Source organism: Cariama cristata, unplaced genomic scaffold (assembly GCF_000690535.1).
Source record: "Cariama cristata isolate BGI_N322 unplaced genomic scaffold, ASM69053v1 scaffold4438, whole genome shotgun sequence".
NCBI lineage: Eukaryota > Metazoa > Chordata > Aves > Cariamiformes > Cariamidae > Cariama > Cariama cristata.
In genome coordinates, this window is record NW_009630489.1 from 35,946 (window position 1) to 56,126 (window position 20,181).

Genomic DNA, 20,181 nt, shown 5'->3' on the forward strand with positions numbered 1-20,181 from the left:
GCCAAATGCATTCTCACCCTTCCTTGGAGCATATTCACAAGTTGATAGAAGCATGGCCTGTTGCAGTGTGCAAAGAACAATGCACATAGCAATATAGTAAGATGGCGGACCAAATTTAGCAGGTCATGATTACTCTTATGTTGATAATGATTTCAAAGCAGTGCCTTGGAGAGTGGCTAAGCAGTATTTTTGTAATAATAGGATGTCATTACATTCTAATACAATAATTGGACTTGATGATCTTTGAGGTCTCTTCCAACCATAATGATTCTAATACATTTCTTTCTGACGTATTTTTTGGGTAAACAAAAAAACCACAAACAATCTTCCAGAACCCCAAAATAAAACTCTTTCAGTGGTTTCAGATGCATGGTGTATTTGATAAATATGAACTTCACTTAAAAAAAAAAAAAGTAATGAAACATGATGATAATCTTTTTATTTTATAGGAACAACTTTCCAGCCGAACAGCAACTCTTCTGTAAATCCGGATCATTTGAACTACTTCCGTTTTGCAGGCCAGATCCTGGGACTAGCACTGAATCACAGGCAATTGGTGAACATCTACTTCACAAGGTCGTTCTACAAACATATTCTTGGTATGGTTTTATCAAAATCTTGTTTATTAGTCATAACAGTTGTCTGAGCAGTAAACCTTTTCCTTTTTTACTTCTGTGTGTGTTAAAAGTGAAAAAGTCTTGGAAATGAATGTCTTGCTAATCTTTCATGTACACCAGGGTTGCAACATAATGTAGCAGTAATTGCTATTCCAGTCTGAGCCTCTCTTAGGAACTGTTATAGTTGCAAAATACAGAAATACATTAGCAAAACTATGTGGGAATTTTATACAGTTAGCAACTTTTAATAAAATAGCTAATCTTTCAATTTATATTTGAATATGAATCTTAAATTAAAAACAAGGAAAGCATCATTAATCTGTATAAAGCATAATCATATAATTCAGCTATCTTTAATGTTGCTGACTAGGAATGCCTGAAAGACAGACTAGTGTAGCCAGTTGTTTTTGTGGTGTATGCAGTTCTTGGCATCACAGTTATGAAATTCATCTGTCCTGCCATGTAATGTCATTCTTAAGGAATGAAAAAAATCATTCCCTAGTTAACTTAAGACAGGCTTACGAAGTTGATAATGTTTATGAACTCTGGCAAAAATCTGTCAGTCATTCTTTGTTATGCCTGCAGTTCTTCAGTCATGTAATATTTTAACAAGGTGAATCTATACTGTTGCGAACCTCCCTGTCTACCTACTCCAACAAATACTACTTACTTCCTGAAATTGTGTTTCAGAACTAAGGCAGGTTCATCTTGTCTTCTTCCTGAGGGAAGTTAATTCATATACTTACTGTGGTATTCAAGAAAATTGGCCAGAAGTCTTTATAAAAATGTAACTTTTCTTTTTGATAGAGAAGGACTGCTGTTAGTTGGTGGTATCTGTGGTCTCGGGCTCTTCTCTGCTCTTCTTTGAGAACCTTTGTGCCTCTTGATTATCGAACATGGTGCCCCTGTTCTGCATTGTCATGAAAAACATTTCCTTTGTGATGGAAGGGTAAATTCCCTTTGCATTGCTGTTACTCCTCTAAATACATAAATTCCTTTGCTGCTGCATGCAGAATTTCCTTTGTGTTTGAGCTCTATTCTTTAATCTTCTTTGGAAGTGTAAGATAGCTCGATGTTGGAAGTTTTGCTTTTCCTCAAGAACCACTCCTTACTTTAAGACCTAGCAAGATTTCCAAGGAATTACTTGCATCTCATTCTGTTTTTCTGTAATCCTTCTGTCTACCTGCAGTCTTCCTGTGATGTTTGCCGAGTCCAGGACAGATCAACTCTTAACTTGAAGTTTACTGTTTCTCTTCCCTGAAAGTGTTCAGGAAACACTGTTGGTGCAGGCTCAGTCATCTTTGTCGAGTTCTTGACAAAAGGGATGCTTTTTACTTCTTTCCCTCAGTAGTGCTTTCTGCTGCAGGAGAGTGACTGTGTACTGGGCAAGAGGCAATGGAGGACAGCCAATCTGAAGCAGCACCGTGTTGGCAATGCCTCATCGGGCTTCCCTAGCCATTGATCTTCACGTAGGAAAACGGTTCCAAAGTAGACATAAGTTTGTGTGGCACAATTTGGCACTGACTTAAGGGTTGACCTCTGACATAAAGAGATTCTTCTGTGCAAGCAGAAGAATGACGCTCACAGGCTAATCTCCATGTGATGTATTGACAAATGAGAAAAACATTTTTCGGCTGTTCAGTGACACCGTGAGAATTATGAAGTGTTGCTCTTGTCACCTCTTTTGGAAATGACTATTAGTGAATTTGAGTTCTTTTCTAGTTTGACTTGTGATTATATACTGGATTTGTGGGTTTCTGAATTGACAAGATGACCTATTGTTTACTTTTTTCTTTTTTTTCATTTTGGTAGAGTAACTATTGCAAACCTAACAGCAGTGAGTAGTCTATGTGAATAAGATCTCACCAGTCCCTCTTAGTAAGGTCTTGTCATTCTGTTGAACAGGCATCCTGGAACTCTCCAAAGCTTTGTGCATGTTGAACTTCAAGCTCAAAAGGTTCACAGGTTTTTGTCACTTCTTGTTATTTATCAGACAGAGAACTGGAAAAATTACACTTCCGCTTCCCAAAGTAGTTGCTTTTTCTACCTGAATCATGGTGGTTTATTTAAACCTTTCCAAGGCCTTTTGCTTCAGCTTCGTGCATCTCCTCTCTCCTTGCTTGAAGAACCTGCATTGCATGCAGCAGATGCTCCTGGGGGGGAGTTTGTTTTATTTTTGTTTCAGGTTCAGCTATGGGTTATGCTAACTGCTGTTAATGCCAAATACAAGTTACCAGCTTACAGACATAGAGATTCCCTTCAGCTACTTGTCAGGCCTTAATTAATGGAGCATGAAATCTTTTGAAGCCTGAGACCATTTCCATTCCTTTGGTTTCTCACCTTGCACTGAGATCCTCGTTTTCTGTAGCCTTCCCTGTTGATGGCACTGAATCCACCAGTGGTATGGTAAGATCTCCTGTATCTGAGCAACAGTATGAACCTCTTTCAAAGGAACTCTTTTCTTCAGTCAGCAGAGATGATGTGGAAGTGCCTTAATTAGAGGCTGAAACCTGTATGGACAAACGTGATTGCTTCTTTGAGACTTAAGTGAGTTCATCACCTCTTTTCACCGTGATGAACTGAGATCTTTCTGCAACAATATCTGGTAGGCAAGTAAAGATCACCAGCTTAAGTGATGATGAGCTAACACACAACTAATGGTCTTTATAGGATGTGAGATATGTAGCTTTAATGTTTTGGGTTTTTTTCCTATGCTGTGAAATCAAATGTTATTCCACAGGTCTTCAAGTTTATTAGGGCTGCTTAAACGGGGAGGAGAAGTTAGTTTCACTAGTGTTGTTGTCCAGTTACTTTGTGTTTTTTCTAAGGAGTCAATTACTTTTCTGTTTGGGAAAGAAAACTTCCACCTCCAACCCACAAAGACACATAGCAGATAGATTCAGACATCAGTATTTCCACATTGCATATGGGAAATGCACATATGCATTTCAAGTCACAAGTGGTGTTCCCCAGGGCTCAGTGTTGGGATCAATTCTGTTTAATATCTTTATCAATGATCTGGACAAGGGGATCAAGTCGAGAGCACCCTCAGTAAGTTTGCATACACCAAGCTGGGTGGGAGTGTTGATCTGCTGGAGGATAGGAGGGCTCTACAGAGGGATCTGGACAAGCTAGATTGATGGGCTTAGGCCAATTGTATGCAGTTCAACAAGGCTCAGTGCTGGGTCCTGCACTTCAGTCACAATAACCCCATGCAACGCTACAGGCTTGGGGGCGAGCGGCTGGAAAGCTGCCTGGTGGAAAAGGACCTGGGGTGCTGGTTGACAGCTGGCTGGACATGAGCCAGCAGTATGCCCAGGTGGCCAAGGTGGTCAACGACATCCTGACCTGTAGCAGAAATAGTGTGGCCAGCAGGATCAGGGCAATGATTGTCCCCCTGTACTCGGCACTGGTGAGGCTGCGCCTCGAATCCTGTGTTTGGTTCTGGGCCCCTCACGACAAGAAAGACCTTGAGGTGCTGGAGCGAGTCCAGAGAAGGGCAACGAAGGTGGTGAAGGGTCTGGAGCACAAGTCTGATGGGGAGCGGCTGAGGGAGCTGGGGGTGTTCAGTCTGGAGAAGAGGAGGCTGAGGGGAGACCTGATGGCTCTCTACAACTACCTGCAAGGAGGTTGTAGCCAAATGGGGATCGGTCTCTTCTCCACCGTAACTGGCATTAGGACAAGAGGAAATGGTCTCAAGTTGCACCAGGGGAGGTTTAGGTTGGATATTAGGAAAAATTTCTTCACTAAAGGGTTGCCAGGCATTGGAAGAGGCTGCCCAGGGAGGTGGTGGAGTCACCATCCCTGGAGGCATTTAAAAGACGTGTAGACCTGGTGCTTAGGGACATGGTTTAGTGGTGGACTTGGCTGTGCTAGGTTAACGGTTGAACCTGATGATCTTAAAGGTCTTTTCCAACCTAAATGATTCTATGATTCTATGTTTACTAGTTAGCAAGAGTGAAGGTCCTTTAGAAACTGCTAGACAGCTGTCAGATTTTTTTTTTGAGAGGGATGACAGTGAAAATTCATTAGTAAATTATCTATTCCTCTCAAACTGGAGTGTTGCTCGATTTTTATTAGAAAACCATTGCCTTGCAGCTTGTGTACATGCCATTTCAGCACTAGTCAGCTCTTCCAGGAAAATACTGTAACAGTTTTTGCACTTACATGTTTGCACTGGCTGCTAACCTTTGAATTTTGACTTACTATCTGAGGTACTGCTTCTGCAGTCCATAGGGTGATAAGACTTCTACTAATGGACACCCTTGTGACACTTCACAGTGCACGGAAGATGATGAAGCAAAGAGTACTTCCCAATAACTTGCTTTTCTCTAAACCCCCTACCCCTTTTCCCACATATTTCTGTCTTGGTAGAATTAAAGTATCTGTTGTGACAGAGTTCAGGTAGTTGGGGTTTGCTTTCTTGTGTAGTGAAGAGGGTAGTTCTCTTGCAGAAACTCAAGGTCACCTTGTTCTGGGCATGTTTGCTCAGATTTTGTTTCAATGCCATGTCTATGAAGGGGCTATAAATAGGCAGTTTCTATACTTGGATAAAAGTCAGACTTCTAGCAGCTCTCCTCTTAATGCTTCTAAATGAATCGCAAGTTCAATTTGAAAATGTAAAATTCCTATAAATAAATTTTTCAACTGTATAGTAGGTCTCATATCAAACGTGATTATAAAGAAAACTGAAGAATGAAAGACTTCACTAAGTATGGAAGGGTTGTTTCCCCCCCCCAGTTCTAAATAATTTCCTGGGGGAAAAGATGTTATTGTATAGAGAAAGATGATATTTGGGTTTCTAAACATTATGTAGAAAACTAAGATTATTTTTTTTAGGAAACTCACTTAACATTTTGTGTTCCGTATGGTTAGATGCTTTTACTGAAACCCATTAGTGAGCTAAAATTGTGCCAATTGTTGCTCAAGTGGTATGCCATTTCCTTCACTGGGAAGAAAAACATGCAGAGGAAACTTGATTCTTTCATACTTTTAAAAGGTAGTAAGTACAGTTCTGCTGTAGTTAGTAATGGTGACTCCGTTTTTCCCTGTTCCTATTAACTGCATTATTCTGGGCTCTCTCTAGAGGGCAATCTTCTACCGTATAATAAGTTAGAATCGGTTTTGCTTTATCCTATTTATTTGAAGGGTTTTGTCTCTGTTTTTTTTTCTAGGTATACCTGTAAATTATCAGGATGTAGCGTCTATTGATCCAGAGTATGCAAAGAACTTGCAGTGGATTTTAGATAATGATATCAGTGATCTGGGTTTAGAGCTGACCTTCTCTGTTGAGACTGATGTCTTTGGAGCAATGGAAGAAGTGCCACTGAAGCCGGCAGGTGCAAGTATACTTGTTACGCAGGAAAACAAAGTGAGTATACACGTTTATTCAGAAGTTGATAGTATAAGAAAAACAATTGGACTGACTTTCTGAATAACTGGAAGCATAAATCGTATACCTGTTTTGGAGGAAACACACAAAAAAATGTTGCTAACATCTTCTCCCTTTTTCTAGCTTAGCATGTTATTGAAACAGTGCTATTTAAAATCTTTGTAAGTGTTCAGGTTTGAAGTTCTTTCTGACAGAACTTTTGGAAGGAAAATAGGATCAACTTTAAATGAAGGGTTTATTTTAAAAGTTACAAATATTCCTAAAGTTGAAGACATGGGTGTATATACCAGGAAGGTAAAACAGTACCAATTGCTAACAGTAAAATTGTAGGTAATGTTGCAAAGTGTGCTGCCTGCTAGGGCTGGCTATGGAACGGGCTTGCTCTACAGTACCGTACGGATAATTCACAGAGTAAAAGGCCGTAGGAAGCTTCTTCAGGTGTTTGCAAGTCACTCTGTGTGTATGGAAATAATCTGCCTTTTTAATTTGCTGTAATAGTAACAACTTTGGAAAATCCCAGAGTTCTCTGCAGCATTAGTTCAAAAACAAATGTGGAAAAATGCAGCCAGATTTTTAAATCATCTAGAAACTAAGGTAGACATCAGTCTAATTGGATTCGGCAGTTGCCCACTAGATAGTTTTGAGTAACTGCAGGAGTCTCACGGGTGGACCTGCAGTTTTTTTGTATCATTGACTCTTTTGATCCTTATGTCTGCTTTGTGCTTGGATTTTTTTTTCATTTGTGTTGAGCTAGCCTAACTCATTTTGTGCACACAGTATTCATTCAGCTTTAGCAGTGGTGTAGGCAGCTGCTCCATTGGTAAATGGCCACTTGGTGTCAGCGTTTGTTCTAGCAAAATTTTAGTTTGCGTTGGAGCAGTTGGCACTGGGTTCTTGTATGCTTAATCCTCATTTTCATTAAGGCAGAGTGTCATTCCAGTTACAGGAATACATATTATTGGCCTGCTTATGCATTGTTTCCTGCAATATAGTCATTCATGAAAGAATACAGATGGTAAAACAAGTCTAATTGTGAAAGCAGTGGATTATTAATTTCTTTATTACCTATCAGAGAAAGCAAGGATGTTGATTCTTGTTTCTGGGCAGTCTTAGCTTCTCAATATATACAAGAGATGTACTTGACATAAATTGTGGTTTCATAACAACTATTCAAAAACTTTTATCAGTTAGCATGACATTAGAAGTTTGCCCACATGAGGATACCCTCGATCATTTGTAGCTTGAATTGCTCTCTGTTAACTTCTGACTTGGGGCACAGACTAAAAAGGGTGGTTGAACATTGGTGGAACAGATGCATCCATTCTAGTTCGTCAGCCTTCCTCAGCTGTGGCAGGAGGGGATGAGAGTTTGTGTAGCTTTTATTTGAAAGGTGGTAAGAAACAAATGACTGTTGTGGTAGCTTTGAAACTGTTAGTATTAATTGGGTTTTGAATTTGAAGCTGCAAAATGTGAAGTCAACAAACATCTGTAAGATGACACTGTCTCTTGTTCACTGACAGCGGCAAACCAGCTTGTTGAAAATTTTATATCTGTGTTTTAGTGGTATTTGAGGATTTTTCGCAATTTCTTTAATGTGACATGGTTTTGCAGTATGTTTTAGCTTAGCAGTTCTAACAGGTTAAACAGGAAAGTGTCTGCTTTGCTTTATAAAACACCTGGGTGTTTTTTCCCTGCAGGACATATCTTTCTTTTTTTCTGCCTTCACCTGAGGAATAAAAGATTGCTGTTTAAAACTCATTGTATTTGCTATACCTCTGGGAGAAGAAAATACAGCTTCTAAAGGAATTTGCTGTGTGTGCACGCTAGCAGATTACCTGTTTAAAGGATAACATTTTTAAAAATGCAATTATGACTGAATCCTTATTCCTTAAAAAAAAAAAACCCCACAAGTCCACAAAAAAAGCCCCTATGCCAAAACAAAAAAACCCATACAAACCAGCCAAACAATCCATCTCCCTCTACTGAAAACCAAAATAAAAGAGAGTAAGTGCCCCACTGAGGAGCAGTAGTAATAGCTGTTTGCAAAAAGTTGTTTTCTTTAAAGAAAGGAATTTTCATTTTTTACATCAACTGTGTAATAGGTGAATGGTGGTGGGACCATACCACGCAAATGTTCCAGTCTTGCAGTTGGAGCATCCACGTAGCGCCACCTGAAATACCAGTTATAGCAGTGGTTCATCTGCCTTTTGTCATGGTAATGGTGAGACTTCAAAGGGAAAAGTCAGGCTTTGTCCAGTGTCCGTGCTATGCATTTCTCTTTGTTCTTTGCAGTGTATATTTTTGCAGCTTTCTGCTTACTTTTTAGGAAAAAAATAAAATCTGAGCTAGGCGAAGTTTGACCATATTCTGTTTTAAAAAATGGTGCAAATCTCCACAATCCTGTGGCTTTCTCTGTCCTCCTGGGACTTGTCTGTCTGTGAGCTAGGCTGTGCTGTTTGGCAGTGAAAAATTACATATTTTTTTTCAAACAGCTTTGGAACGGAGCCGCTCTCTGAATCTGAACATCATAATGAACATCGATCCTTGTCTCACAGTATATGGGGTTGTGAAATCGGGGAAGCATAATCTCTGCTTGATTTACCTCAAAGGAAAATACCAAACAGCCCCTTACCCAAACTAGACTTTGTCATCACATTTGTGATGCCTCTTGTGTGTTCAATCAAATATCCCCACTTAAAAGACGACTGGATTGTACCTTTTATGCATTACGTAGGAAGGCATACATAGGTCTGAAATTATGTAGATATTTCTGTTTTGTAATGTGCTTCTAAGGCTTCTGAGAGGGAATAAAATGTAAATGAAGTGAACAGAGAGAAAAACAAATTGGCTGGTTTTTTTATTGACATATATTATGTAAATTCTGTGGTACAGGTCTTTTGGCATGCACTAGTGCTGATAGTCAGAATGCTCTTCCAGGCTATTTAAAACATTTCTTGTTACACCTAAAGCACAGCAACTGTTTTCTGTCATAATGGAAATGTTCAATGTAAATATTTTTGTAATGCAGAAAATACGTGTTTGTGTTTTTTCTAATGGATTTTTTAAAAATAAGATTGTGAATTTTTCTTTCTACAACCTGTTTTCTGAATAGCCTACTTTATGTAACAGCAACTTAAGAGATGCAAAACACGGCTTTTTGATCGTTGAAGACCAGTGTTAACACTACTTCTAATCCTGATATTGCTAAACTTTCTGATTTCTTCCTGGAGCTCGTAGGATGTATTCACAGAGGCTGAGTTTTGTTTAGTGCAGTAAGTCTCCTTTGGCTACCCCTCTAATACCTTAAAGAAGGGAGGTGTCTTCGGTAGAAGCAACTTTAGGGAGATTACTAGATTGAAACTAGATTTTTGGGAACAGCTCTGCAGTTTAAGATATGATTAGGTAATGTTCCTCTTCTTCAGAGCACTTCACAAATTAATTGTCTTCTCACTCTAATAAAACCATGGTAATATATTTAAAAATATCTGCCAACTGCAAAGCAAATGACAGCCCCTCTATACTTCTGTGAATATAAGGAACTGCCTTTGAAAAATATTCTTCTGTTTTAAAGTGTGTCATACTTCATTCTGTTTTTCTGAATTGGGAGGAAAGAAAGAATGCTTGATTGCTTTTGTGCAGGTTTAGAACCTAAAAGTTTAGGTTAATGTTTTTTTAAATTAAAAATCAAGGTAGTATTTTTGTAAGATTATTGTCTTGAAGGAAGGTGATAGTTGAGATGGTTTAATTGGGAGATATGTTTCATGATTTCTTTATTAAAAATCATGATTAGGAAGTCGAAGCGTTACTTTGAAACTGAATACCTTAAATAATCTAGGAATAAATTTTGTTCTCAAGTAGATACCACTTTTCTTGAGTAAAGAAGCTTTATTAGACTTGCGTAGTTTTGTCAAGGTAGATGAGACATGTTTATACTGCTTTAATGTCAGCACTTTTATCTGTCTCATTCTAAAAACCTTCCTCCATTAACAGTCTCCTAGGCTTCTGTGTTTTCAACAAAAGCAAAGTTCTGGTGGATTCCTTTTCTAACCGACATCTTTTACAGGGACTGGAGCCCCCAGAGCTCTAAAGTATGCAACCTATGATACTGTCTATTCACATGGTTATGTTATAAATGCTTTTCTGCTTTGTTTGATGTTTTGTTTTGTTGTTGTTTTTTTTTTTTTTTTTTTTTTCTTTTTCAAAACTGAGGAGATTTTAAGACTCTCTTAAACTGAAATTGTTATTAAGACAACAAAGCTTGCAGGGTTAAGTAATATATTCTGTTATACTTCCAGAGAGAGGGGGAAAGCAAGAAAGCTTTTTGGCTCACAAATGTTCCTTCAGAAGTTTACCCTTTTTTCTGAGTTATCTCAGTTTGCTTAATAGAATATTTTCCTTTACAAACGTGGCCTTTTTGTGTCCTTAGGTGATCACAACGGTGGTTGTATTAGATGCAGGCATGACAAACTAAGTTTTATTCACTTTCTTTATCTTAGTCCAAGTCCCTGTTTTTTGATCAGTTTGTATTATGATTGAAACACTTCTGTTTGGGAATTGCCTTTGGAAGGAAGGAAAGGGGAAGAGCAGAAGGGGCTGTGAACTCTGAGGGGTCTTCTGAATTATCTTGGGTTGCTTCCATGTGTGAAAAGTGCATAGAAACTCTTTAACATCTTACAGTAGATGAGATTTGTAATGTATCGAGGACTGAATTTGTGTGTGTGTGTTGGCATGAGCACTATGTATTTTGCTATTGTATATCTTAATGTAGTTTTCTGCATTGCAGGCTGAGTATGTCCAGCTTGTCACAGAGCTTAGAATGACAAGAGCCATTCAGCCTCAGATAAATGCCTTTTTACAAGGCTTCCATATGTTCATTCCACCGTCTTTGATCCAGCTTTTTGATGAATATGAACTGGTAAGCAGAAATGCCTATACTTTTTTTAAATACTTTGTTCAGCATACTTCATCAATAGTGTAATGATGCAGAAGTAAAGCTCAGTACCCACAAAAAACCCATGTTGTTGTCTTTCACTTTGTTTTTGCTTCCTGGGCATCTGTGAGGATCTCAATATTTGTGTTTCTGCTTATCCTAATTACTTAGAATGACCATCTTCCTGGAATGCGATAACTTCATGTGCCAGTGATAAATGCCTTAAATTGTAATTTCAAAATGGAATCGGGATGTTGCGTCCTTTAAGCCTTTTCATATTTTATTACAGGAGGACAGAAGTACTTTAAAAGTAAGGAGATGCTGTGTATTGTCTTTACTTTTTCTGAGTCACAGAATCGAATTCCAATAAGTTTTTGTGGTGATTTGATCTTCTGTAACCAACATATCTCAAGCTTTGTCTCAAGTAGTGCCAAAACTCAGAGTTTTTTTTCTTTTAGGTTCTTTGGCAATAATTTCTCTCTTGATACTGTGTACTTAAATTAAACAGATCGTGTGGAGTTACCTGAATTCAAGAATATTCCTGTATTAAAATTTAGTCATGGGTTCCATAAGGTTGCAACTAAACAGAGAAAGTAATTTTTATACTTCTTAAAGCATTAATTTTTAAAATAACATAAACACTTGGAATTAGTGGTTAGTCAGGAGGACTAATCACAATCTGTGTGCTTCTTCTGAAGGAGTTGTTGTTGTCTGGTATGCCAGAAATTGATGTGAATGATTGGTTAAAAAATACAGAATACACCAGTGGCTATGAGAGAGGAGACCAAGTTATTCAGGTAAAATTATTATTTTTTTAATAATATAGACTATGGCATTTTAATTAAAAAAAGGTGTTGTTGTTGTTATCATTTTCTGTGTGTATTTATGAAAGCTTATTTTTGGCTGAAATTTGTGGAGGTTTTTTATACTATATATCTACATTAAGTGGCTTAGTTATGTGTGAATTTCAGATGATAATTTTTATCATTTAGGTAACAAACACACAAATAATCCATTTATTGTTTTACCATTATCTTTTCAAGTACTACAAGTATTTAATGGAAAATACAAAGTACCTTATTTTTCATTTAGTGGTTCTGGGACGTTGTGGAAGAACTAACTCAGGAAGAGAGAGTATTACTATTACAGTTCGTTACTGGCAGGTGAGAAACCCTTCTGTAACAACAAATATATTGTCTGGATATTCTGAAATAGGTCAAGAGATTTCAGATTGCCATACAAGATCACCTAACTAGAAACCGTTTTGCATACTTTCATGTTCTATACGTTGATCGAAGTAGACAAAGTGTGTGTTAATACTTTTGCTGCCTGTATTGCCAGCAAAATGATTGATTACGTATTTATTATACTTGACTACTTTGCAAGAGGCCTTTTTTGCTGTCCTAGGCAATTTTTAACAAGGCGGTAGTGAACTTAACTGCGCTTTATATTCCTCTTCCTTTTACATATTTATGTGGCTCTTGGCTTCTCCAGTAATCAATATAGGCTTTAATATATGAGATAACTAGGTACCACTTCAGTCAGCATAAACAGAACATCCTTCTCCTAAAGCTGAGTTGAATTCAACATTAGTGCAGCATGTCAAGATCAAGTGAAGATGTAACCTTATGCAAAACTGTGTGTGCTGTATATAGGATTTCTGTCCTAAATTCTAGTTGTTCTTCAGGGAAAGCCACTTTTATTTCCTTTATGGTTTAGGGGCAGTGAGGGAAGGTTTTGAGCAATAAGTGCCCCTGTGAGCTGGGCGGGTTGCCAAGTTTGTGCATACAGGTGTTTTGCAAAGTGGATCTGTAGACATGCATGTGGCACCTGAGCTGTGTAACACATATCTTTGTCTGTGGCAAGTAGAGATCGCACCATCTCCTTGATTTGATGTTCCCTTCATATTCTAGGATTGGTAGAGTAGTTGACCTTTTGTTTATAAATTTTGTGGTTAAGCAATCGTAAAATACTTAAATCAGCAAACCTTGTCTTTTATACCAAGGAATTTCAGTCACAGATGTATCATCAAATGGCATGGTCTTCAAATTCCATTAGTTTCACTTGATTTATTATGAATTTCATTGTTTTTAGGGATCACAGACAACTTAAGAAGCTAGTTCTATGCATATCGCTCTTTTCTTTTTGTCCTCTGCAGAAATGACTCCTGCAGTTCTAACTGCACATCTGTTGCATGCCAGCTGCTGGTCTTTCATTTTTAGTGGACTAGTCCATTTCTAAATCTAGATGGCAAATAAGGATCTTTAAGTTGTAAGGTCATGTTTCAAATGCTTCTTAAAACCTTCCAAATGATACTGAAATCGCATTCTCTCTTTCCATGGCATTTGAGTTAATCTGGATTCTAAGGGACGCTGTCTATCAAGTAAACAATTATGTTGTCTGATTAATACATGCTTAAGCACCATTCATTTTGGTCACAAATCACATACTGACTTGTTCTGACTCATCTCTTGTTAGTAGGAAAGAAATTTTTGGTATGTCTTTTAAGAACTCTGGGCTGGAATTTAAAACCAAATTGCTTAGTCTTTTTCTGTGTCAGCTAGTAGGAACCCACTGTGTTTTTTCTTCAGTGATTGAAATGTAATGTGTATATTTTTCCATAAAAATTTAACTTTTGAAAATCACCTCAAATAGTGGTATGCAGCTGGCACTTTTGCACATAAATTCCAGACAGTCCTACTTCCTGGGCATGGAAGACTCAGTGTTTCTCTGACATCTCTAAATATTTCTGAAACTTTGCCTTTTGTCTTCTTCCCCCATTCTTACACCTTTTTTTCTTCAGTGTAATGAAGTCTTGCTTTGGTAGTTTCAGTGGAGGTACCATTGAATTCACCATTAGTATCAATTCTGAGACATCTTTTAACAGTAAAGTAATTGTCATAAGCCATGTTTGAGTAGCAGATTCTGTGTGTTTGGAGGTCTTAGCACACTCAAGAAAAATCTTATATATTCTTGTGCCTCATGCTGGGGATCTGAAAGTTTACTTAGGCACTGCCTACTTTTTCTCTGCTGACAGCTGCTTGAGATGGTATTGCCAATTCCACATACTTTATTTTTTTTTTTCCCACCCCTCTTGATCTGTTTGGTATTTATCGTAGTATTTGACTAAATTCTTGTTAATTATCCATTGGCAACTTTTGATCAGGTTTTTACTTAACAGTTGGAGGGAAGTGTTGACAGCTTATCATAATAAATTCTACTTTATTGGTATTCTGGAGGTATCAGGATTGCTGTTTAACTTCTTAGGGGACTGTAGTTTCTGTTGAGTAATAAGCTATATGCTGTTTTAAGGGAAATTCAGCATATCTGGTAAATGTGATGGATGTATATGACTACATTTAAAAGTAAAAGAAAACATAAGGAAACTGGCTTAAAGTATCTCTTCTACACTGTTTTCCTTTCAGAAAATCTGTAAGTGGAAAAATAGGTAGAAAAGTTGGGATTCAGATGTAAACTTAAATATTTTCAATAGTATGGATGGTTCCAAAGCTATGAAATTGTATTGTTGCTCTTGCTGAAGGCTACTTGCACATACTGTAGGAGAGAGAAGATGTTGTGATCTTATTTGCACATATTTGGAAGGCTTTATTCACTATATTGGCAATGTTTTGCTTGGAAAGAAAACTCATTCTTGGAGGCGTTAAGTTGGCAGCCATCTGTAACTTTTAAATGTTCAAAGCCTTGATTGTACTATATGATTTTGACCTGTTGTATGAAAAGCATTTTAATAAATTAAATTGTAAAAACTTTTAGCTATAGTGGACTGAATGGGAAATTTTCAACAGTTAGGTCTGTTTTGTTGCTGATTTGAATGTGGACTTCTCTTGGTTCATCAGAGGGGGGAAAAAAAAAGTCACTGCAGGGGAGGCAGCACTGTGTTAGAAATGTGAACCAAACCCATGGTATAAAAAGAGTGCCACTGTAAAATCTTTGCAGCTATTCTGAACTGTGGCTGTGAGCACAGTTCCATTTGTATGTCAGAAATAGTATGCTGCAAATAATCAGTACTCCCCTCCGTAGTGGTTACCTTATACCAGTGCTAGAATTATATACCCAACGTTACTGTCATTAAACTAGGTGATACAGATTTAGGTGTTGGGTACTATAGCTAGCTCTTAAAGGTATGTTTAAAAAGTGTTACTGCGAGCCCTATCCTAGCTCCTTAACATTTGGCAGTAGCAACCCTTACTCTTTTCCATTTTTGCCAAGTCGTTTTACTGTGAGTGGAAACATTACTTCGTTCTTTTCCGTTCTTGCTCCTGCTTTTTACAGTCACTTTGATTTTGTGAATACGGGAACATTGTTTTTAATGTAAGAACCTGTAATCCAAAATTCTAACAGCTGTTATATATTTCATGGAAGATTTATTTCATTTTATCGGATTCTTTCTTTACTAGCTACAAAATTGCAGAATAGCTGGGGTTGGAAGGGACATCTGGAGCTTGCCTCGTCCAGCCCCATGCTTGCAGCAGAGTCAACTCGAGCTGGATGCTCAAGGTCTTGTCCAGCCAGGTTTTGACTGTCTCCAGGGGTGCTGACCCCTCAGCTTCTCTAGGCAACTTGTTCCAGTATTTGACCACCTTACAGTAAAAAAAAAAAAAAAGTTTTTTCTCACATTCAAATGGAAACTTCCTAGATTTCAATTTGTGCCCATTGACTCCTGTCCTGTCCCTGGGCACCACTGTATGCTCCATCTTGAGGCTTGTGGTCCCCCTTATTTATTCTTCCCTTCAGGTATTTATATACTTTGATCAGATTCCCCTGAGCCTTCTCTTCTCCAGGCTGAACAGACCCAGCTTGCTCTCCTCCTGTGTTGGGCACTCCCATCCCTTACCATCTTTGTGGCCCTTTGCTCAGTTGATCCCTGTCCCTGCTGTACTGGGGAGATCGGAGCAGGACCCCAGATGTTTCTCAGGGAAAGGATCACCTCCCTCGGCATGCTGGTGACATTCATCCCGATGCAGCCCAAGAGGCTGCTGGCTGCCTTTGCAAGGATGTATTGCTGGCTCACAGCCAACTTCTTTAGTACTTATCCTTTCATTATAGTTTTTTGATTTTTATTTTATTTCTTTTTTGTGTGAGGACTAACTGCATATTACGTTATAATGCATACCAACTGAAGTTGGTGTTATAAAAATATCTGAATTTTATTCTATTTGTCTCTGTTAGTTTAAAATTATAGGGAGGGACTCTGAAGACTCCAGGGCTATTGTCCATTTACACCTTGAGTAATCTTTGAATAATATATTGGTAAAAGGAAAAAAAAAGAGTAATATGATTAAATGAGAATGCAGTCCTGCAGAAGCTAGTGATTTTTTTTTTTTTTTTTTTCAATGTGTTCTGGTTTTGCCATAGGTTGTCTCTGGGTGATAGTGTGACTGATGCAATGCTTTTATTAGTTACTTGAAATATTTCTTCTGAAGTAGTAAATGAAAAGACATGTTAAGGACGCTTTGGTCAGTTGTCCCACAGATGGTAATTGGAGAATAGACTTTTTAATGATGTAGTGTTTCTTAAACTGTAAGCGTAAATAACCATAGATGTTTGCCTAAACTGAGATAATGTTCTGTTATAAAAACTGGTTGTAGAAATGAGTCCTCTTTACAGACAGAATTCTCTTAAATATCCTTCAATTTGATGCCTACTGTAAATTGACAAATGCGTTAATCAATGTTGTAATTAAAAGCATTTAGACAATGAGAATTTTGGTATGGGTAAGAAAGGGGGAACCTTGATAAAAGTATTAGTAACTGTCTAATTACTAGCAGTAAGAAATATTTGCAGTATAAAGATTATATTTTGGTGCTTATAACATTCTTGTAATGATCTAATTTCTGTGAATTTTCTCAGTTCCAGGGTGCCTCATGGTGGCTTTGCCCATATAATGGGTGGCAGCGGATTGCAAAATTTTACAATTGCTGCTGTGCCGTATACTGCAAATCTTTTACCAACATCAAGCACGTGGTATGTTAACTAGTGTCATTGAATTATCTTAAAACCAAGGCTTTTCTTGTCCTTTGCAGTTAAAAGTACAATTCTTGGGAATATTTTCATTAAAAGACCAAAAAACATTTTACAGTTTGTGGAGTATTCACTATCCAACACGAAAGTGATGGGGTTTAGCCCAGATGATGTTACATTATGTTTGCTCATTGTTTACTACTTCATTTTGCTTAACTGAAGGCAGTGGGATTAATAAGGAAATATTCAAATTAAATTATTGCATTACAATTTACTGAAGTGAAAAAACCCTTAATTTCCTACAATACATTTGATGAATGCTCAGTAGTACTATAATGCAGCACAAGTTTGTTTTCCTCAATAAATGTGACATCTTCAGGGTTTTCCATCAGAAATCTTTACTGTTGAGTTTCTTACTGAACTGTGGTGTGGCTTTTTTTTTTTTTCCTTTCAGTATCAACATGCTCAAGTTACCTGAATACCCAAGTAAAGAGATACTTAAGGACAGGCTTCTTGTGGCATTGCACTGTGGAAGCTATGGTTACACAATGGCATAACGAAGTCTAGAAAACTCATCTGATGACTGATGTGCAATTCCGAGGGGCAGAAGTAATTTTGGAAAGAAAAGCAGCTTAGATGCTGCAGCCCGTTGGCAGGGCTGGCCTCAAAATTCGTGCAGGATCAGCAACTTTTCCTCCATTATGTGTTGTCAAAGTAACGTTGATACCATCAGGACAAACTTCTTGGTATGCTGTAATTTTCATCTTTTAAAATTACAGATCTGTATGGAAATCAGTTTACGTGCTTTGCGTTACTACTTCAGTCTGAATCAGAAAGTTTGTCAGAATCTCTTTCCACAGTTTATTTTTGATTTTCAACTATATGGTTGAATGGCATTTGCGTTTCAGTTTACTTTGCACTCGGATGGCATACTGCTAATGGACAGACTTGTACTTCATGCCTTGTTGCATGTGAAAGTGCCGTTTATTTTTGCAGAGAACAGTATAGGAGGTTCAGTTGGGATATTGTACAGTAAGGCAGAGCTGATGTATTTTCCATTTCTTTGCATAGTAACAGAAATAAAATTTTATAACTTTTTAGTATTTTAATGTATATAGTATGTAAAGATTAGACTGTTATCACTGGAAAAAATAACAGATGATGTTATCTAATTTATATTAGAATTTACAATATATTCTACTAAATATTTAAAGTATTTGTGACTTTATAGTCAACTTGCAGTTTAGAATTTGTAAATTATTATTTAAGATCTATATCCATTGTTTGAATGCCTTTACTCTTTCCTTGACATAATTGTATGTTCAAAAGATATTATTAAATTTTAGTATTTTTACCAGAATCTGAATGTGACAAGTTTGTGTGTCTTTGTGGGTGGTTTATTCTTTTCTCCGCAGAATTTTTATTTGTATTACTATAATTCAAATTGTCATGGAAACAGCATTTGAGAAGGCATTGTCAAAGTGTATGGATGGACATAAGCAAATGTACAAGAAAGAAACTAGAGCTTATTGAGGTTAACTGACAAGACTATAGTAATTTAAAGAAAAAATTGTATATGATTACAATATATTAATATGTAAAAATACACAGCAATGTCTCATCAGCCCGTGTTTTTGATAAGTAGGTGCACATGGTGGGGTAGATGATGCATTTGAATAACTGCTTTTTTAGGGACACTAGGGTAGGTCTACATTAGTGTGTTGGTTCAGGCTAGGAGTAGTTTTTTGGTTGTGGGTGGGTTTTTTGTTTTGTTTTAAATTAATCTGGTCATCCCTGCTTGTCATGCTTTTGCTTCAAAGAGTGCAAACTGGATTCTCTCCAGGTGAAACTAAACAGAAAAACATGATTCAAAAATGTACCAAATGCTAATGAATGAACATCTAATTATGTCTGCAAAACCTAAACAATCTGAAGAGGTGATCTGAAGAGTTAGTAAATGAGTTCAGGTATGGTAACCCCCGCAAACATGTAAATGTTAAGGTTCAGATCCTCAGCAGAAATGTTTGCTACTGATCCATTCACGTTTTCGTACACTAGGTACTAATGCATGTGTAGCCTGAGTTCACCAGCTGATCTGTTTCGTCTGCTTACTTAGTGCTGTTTTTTTCAGATTTTTATTTATTTATTTTAATGTAAAGCATACATAACCTCTCTGGGGGTTTGAAATCTGAGAGACCATCTGATTCAGTGGTGCCACAGTAATTGGCCTTTGGGCTAAGCTTTATACATAGACTTATTAGCTTTCTGGTTCTGTTTGTGCAGATGCATGCATAAATGTTAGCTTAAATTCTTATGCAGTGTTTGTGACGGCGACTTAAGGACAATACCAGTTTTAGTTAGCAGAAAGAGCAGACTCTTCCAGCAGGGCAATGCAGTGAAAGCTGTTTAGACTGTTGCTTCAGTCAGTGGAGAGATGCTGTTTCTTTCTGGCACACTCTGGAAGCTTAAACTATTCAGATAAGTTAGATTTTGAGGCTACGTGGGGTTTTAGTGTTAAATCCCAGTTACCTTGGATCCTTCGGTTAGCAAAAGTAGTTTGCTTTTCTGTGCAGTTGGGCAGTGCTTGCTTCCCTGGCTGTATTGCTTATTTCTTCATAGAATCATAGAATCGTTATGGTTGGAAGAGACTTCAGAGATCATCAAGTCCAACCATCTAACCAACACCACCATGCCCACCAAACCCACTAAACGCCCATGGCTCAAAGCACCACATCTAAACATTTTTTGAACACCTCCAGGGATGGTGAGTTCACCATCTCCCTGGGGAACTCATTCCAATGCCTGACTCTGATACAGGCCAGGATGCTGTTGGCCTTCTTGGCCACCTGGGCACACTGCTGGCTCGTGTTCAGCTGGCGTGGACCCAACCCCCCTGGGTCCTTTTCTGCCAGGCAGCTTCCCAGCCATTCGTCCCCAAGCCTGTAGCGTTGCATGGGGTTGTTGTGACCGAAGTGCAGGACCCAGCACTTGGTCTTGTTGAACCTCATACAGTGGGTCTCAGCCCAGCTATCCAGCCTGTCCAGATCCCTCTGCAGAGCCTTCCTACCCTCCAGCAGATCAGCCCTCCCACCCAACTTGATGTCATCTGCAAACTGAGTGAGGATGCACTCGATCCCCTCGTCTAAATCATCAATGAAGATGTTAAACAGAACTGGCCCCAAAATGGAGCCCTGGGGAACCCCACTGATGACAGGCACGTCACCTGGTCAAAGAAGGAGATCAGATTGGTCAAGCAGGAC

At 38.0% G+C, this 20,181-nt stretch overlaps 1 protein-coding gene across 1 annotated transcript in view; it reads left to right on the forward strand.

Moving 5' to 3' along the window:
* Positions 1–18,281, forward strand: part of HACE1 (HECT domain and ankyrin repeat containing E3 ubiquitin protein ligase 1) — a 49,814-nt gene extending 31,533 nt beyond the window's left edge. The window contains exons 17-23 of the mRNA XM_009705547.1: positions 450–599; positions 5,792–5,988; positions 10,793–10,924; positions 11,638–11,736; positions 12,032–12,102; positions 16,811–16,924; positions 17,376–18,281. Of these exons, the coding sequence (XP_009703849.1) occupies positions 450–599; positions 5,792–5,988; positions 10,793–10,924; positions 11,638–11,736; positions 12,032–12,102; positions 16,811–16,924; positions 17,376–17,478 (866 nt within the window). The 3' untranslated portion in view covers positions 17,479–18,281. The remainder of the gene's footprint in view (positions 1–449; positions 600–5,791; positions 5,989–10,792; positions 10,925–11,637; positions 11,737–12,031; positions 12,103–16,810; positions 16,925–17,375) is intronic.
* Positions 18,282–20,181: the final 1,900 nt, after the last annotated feature.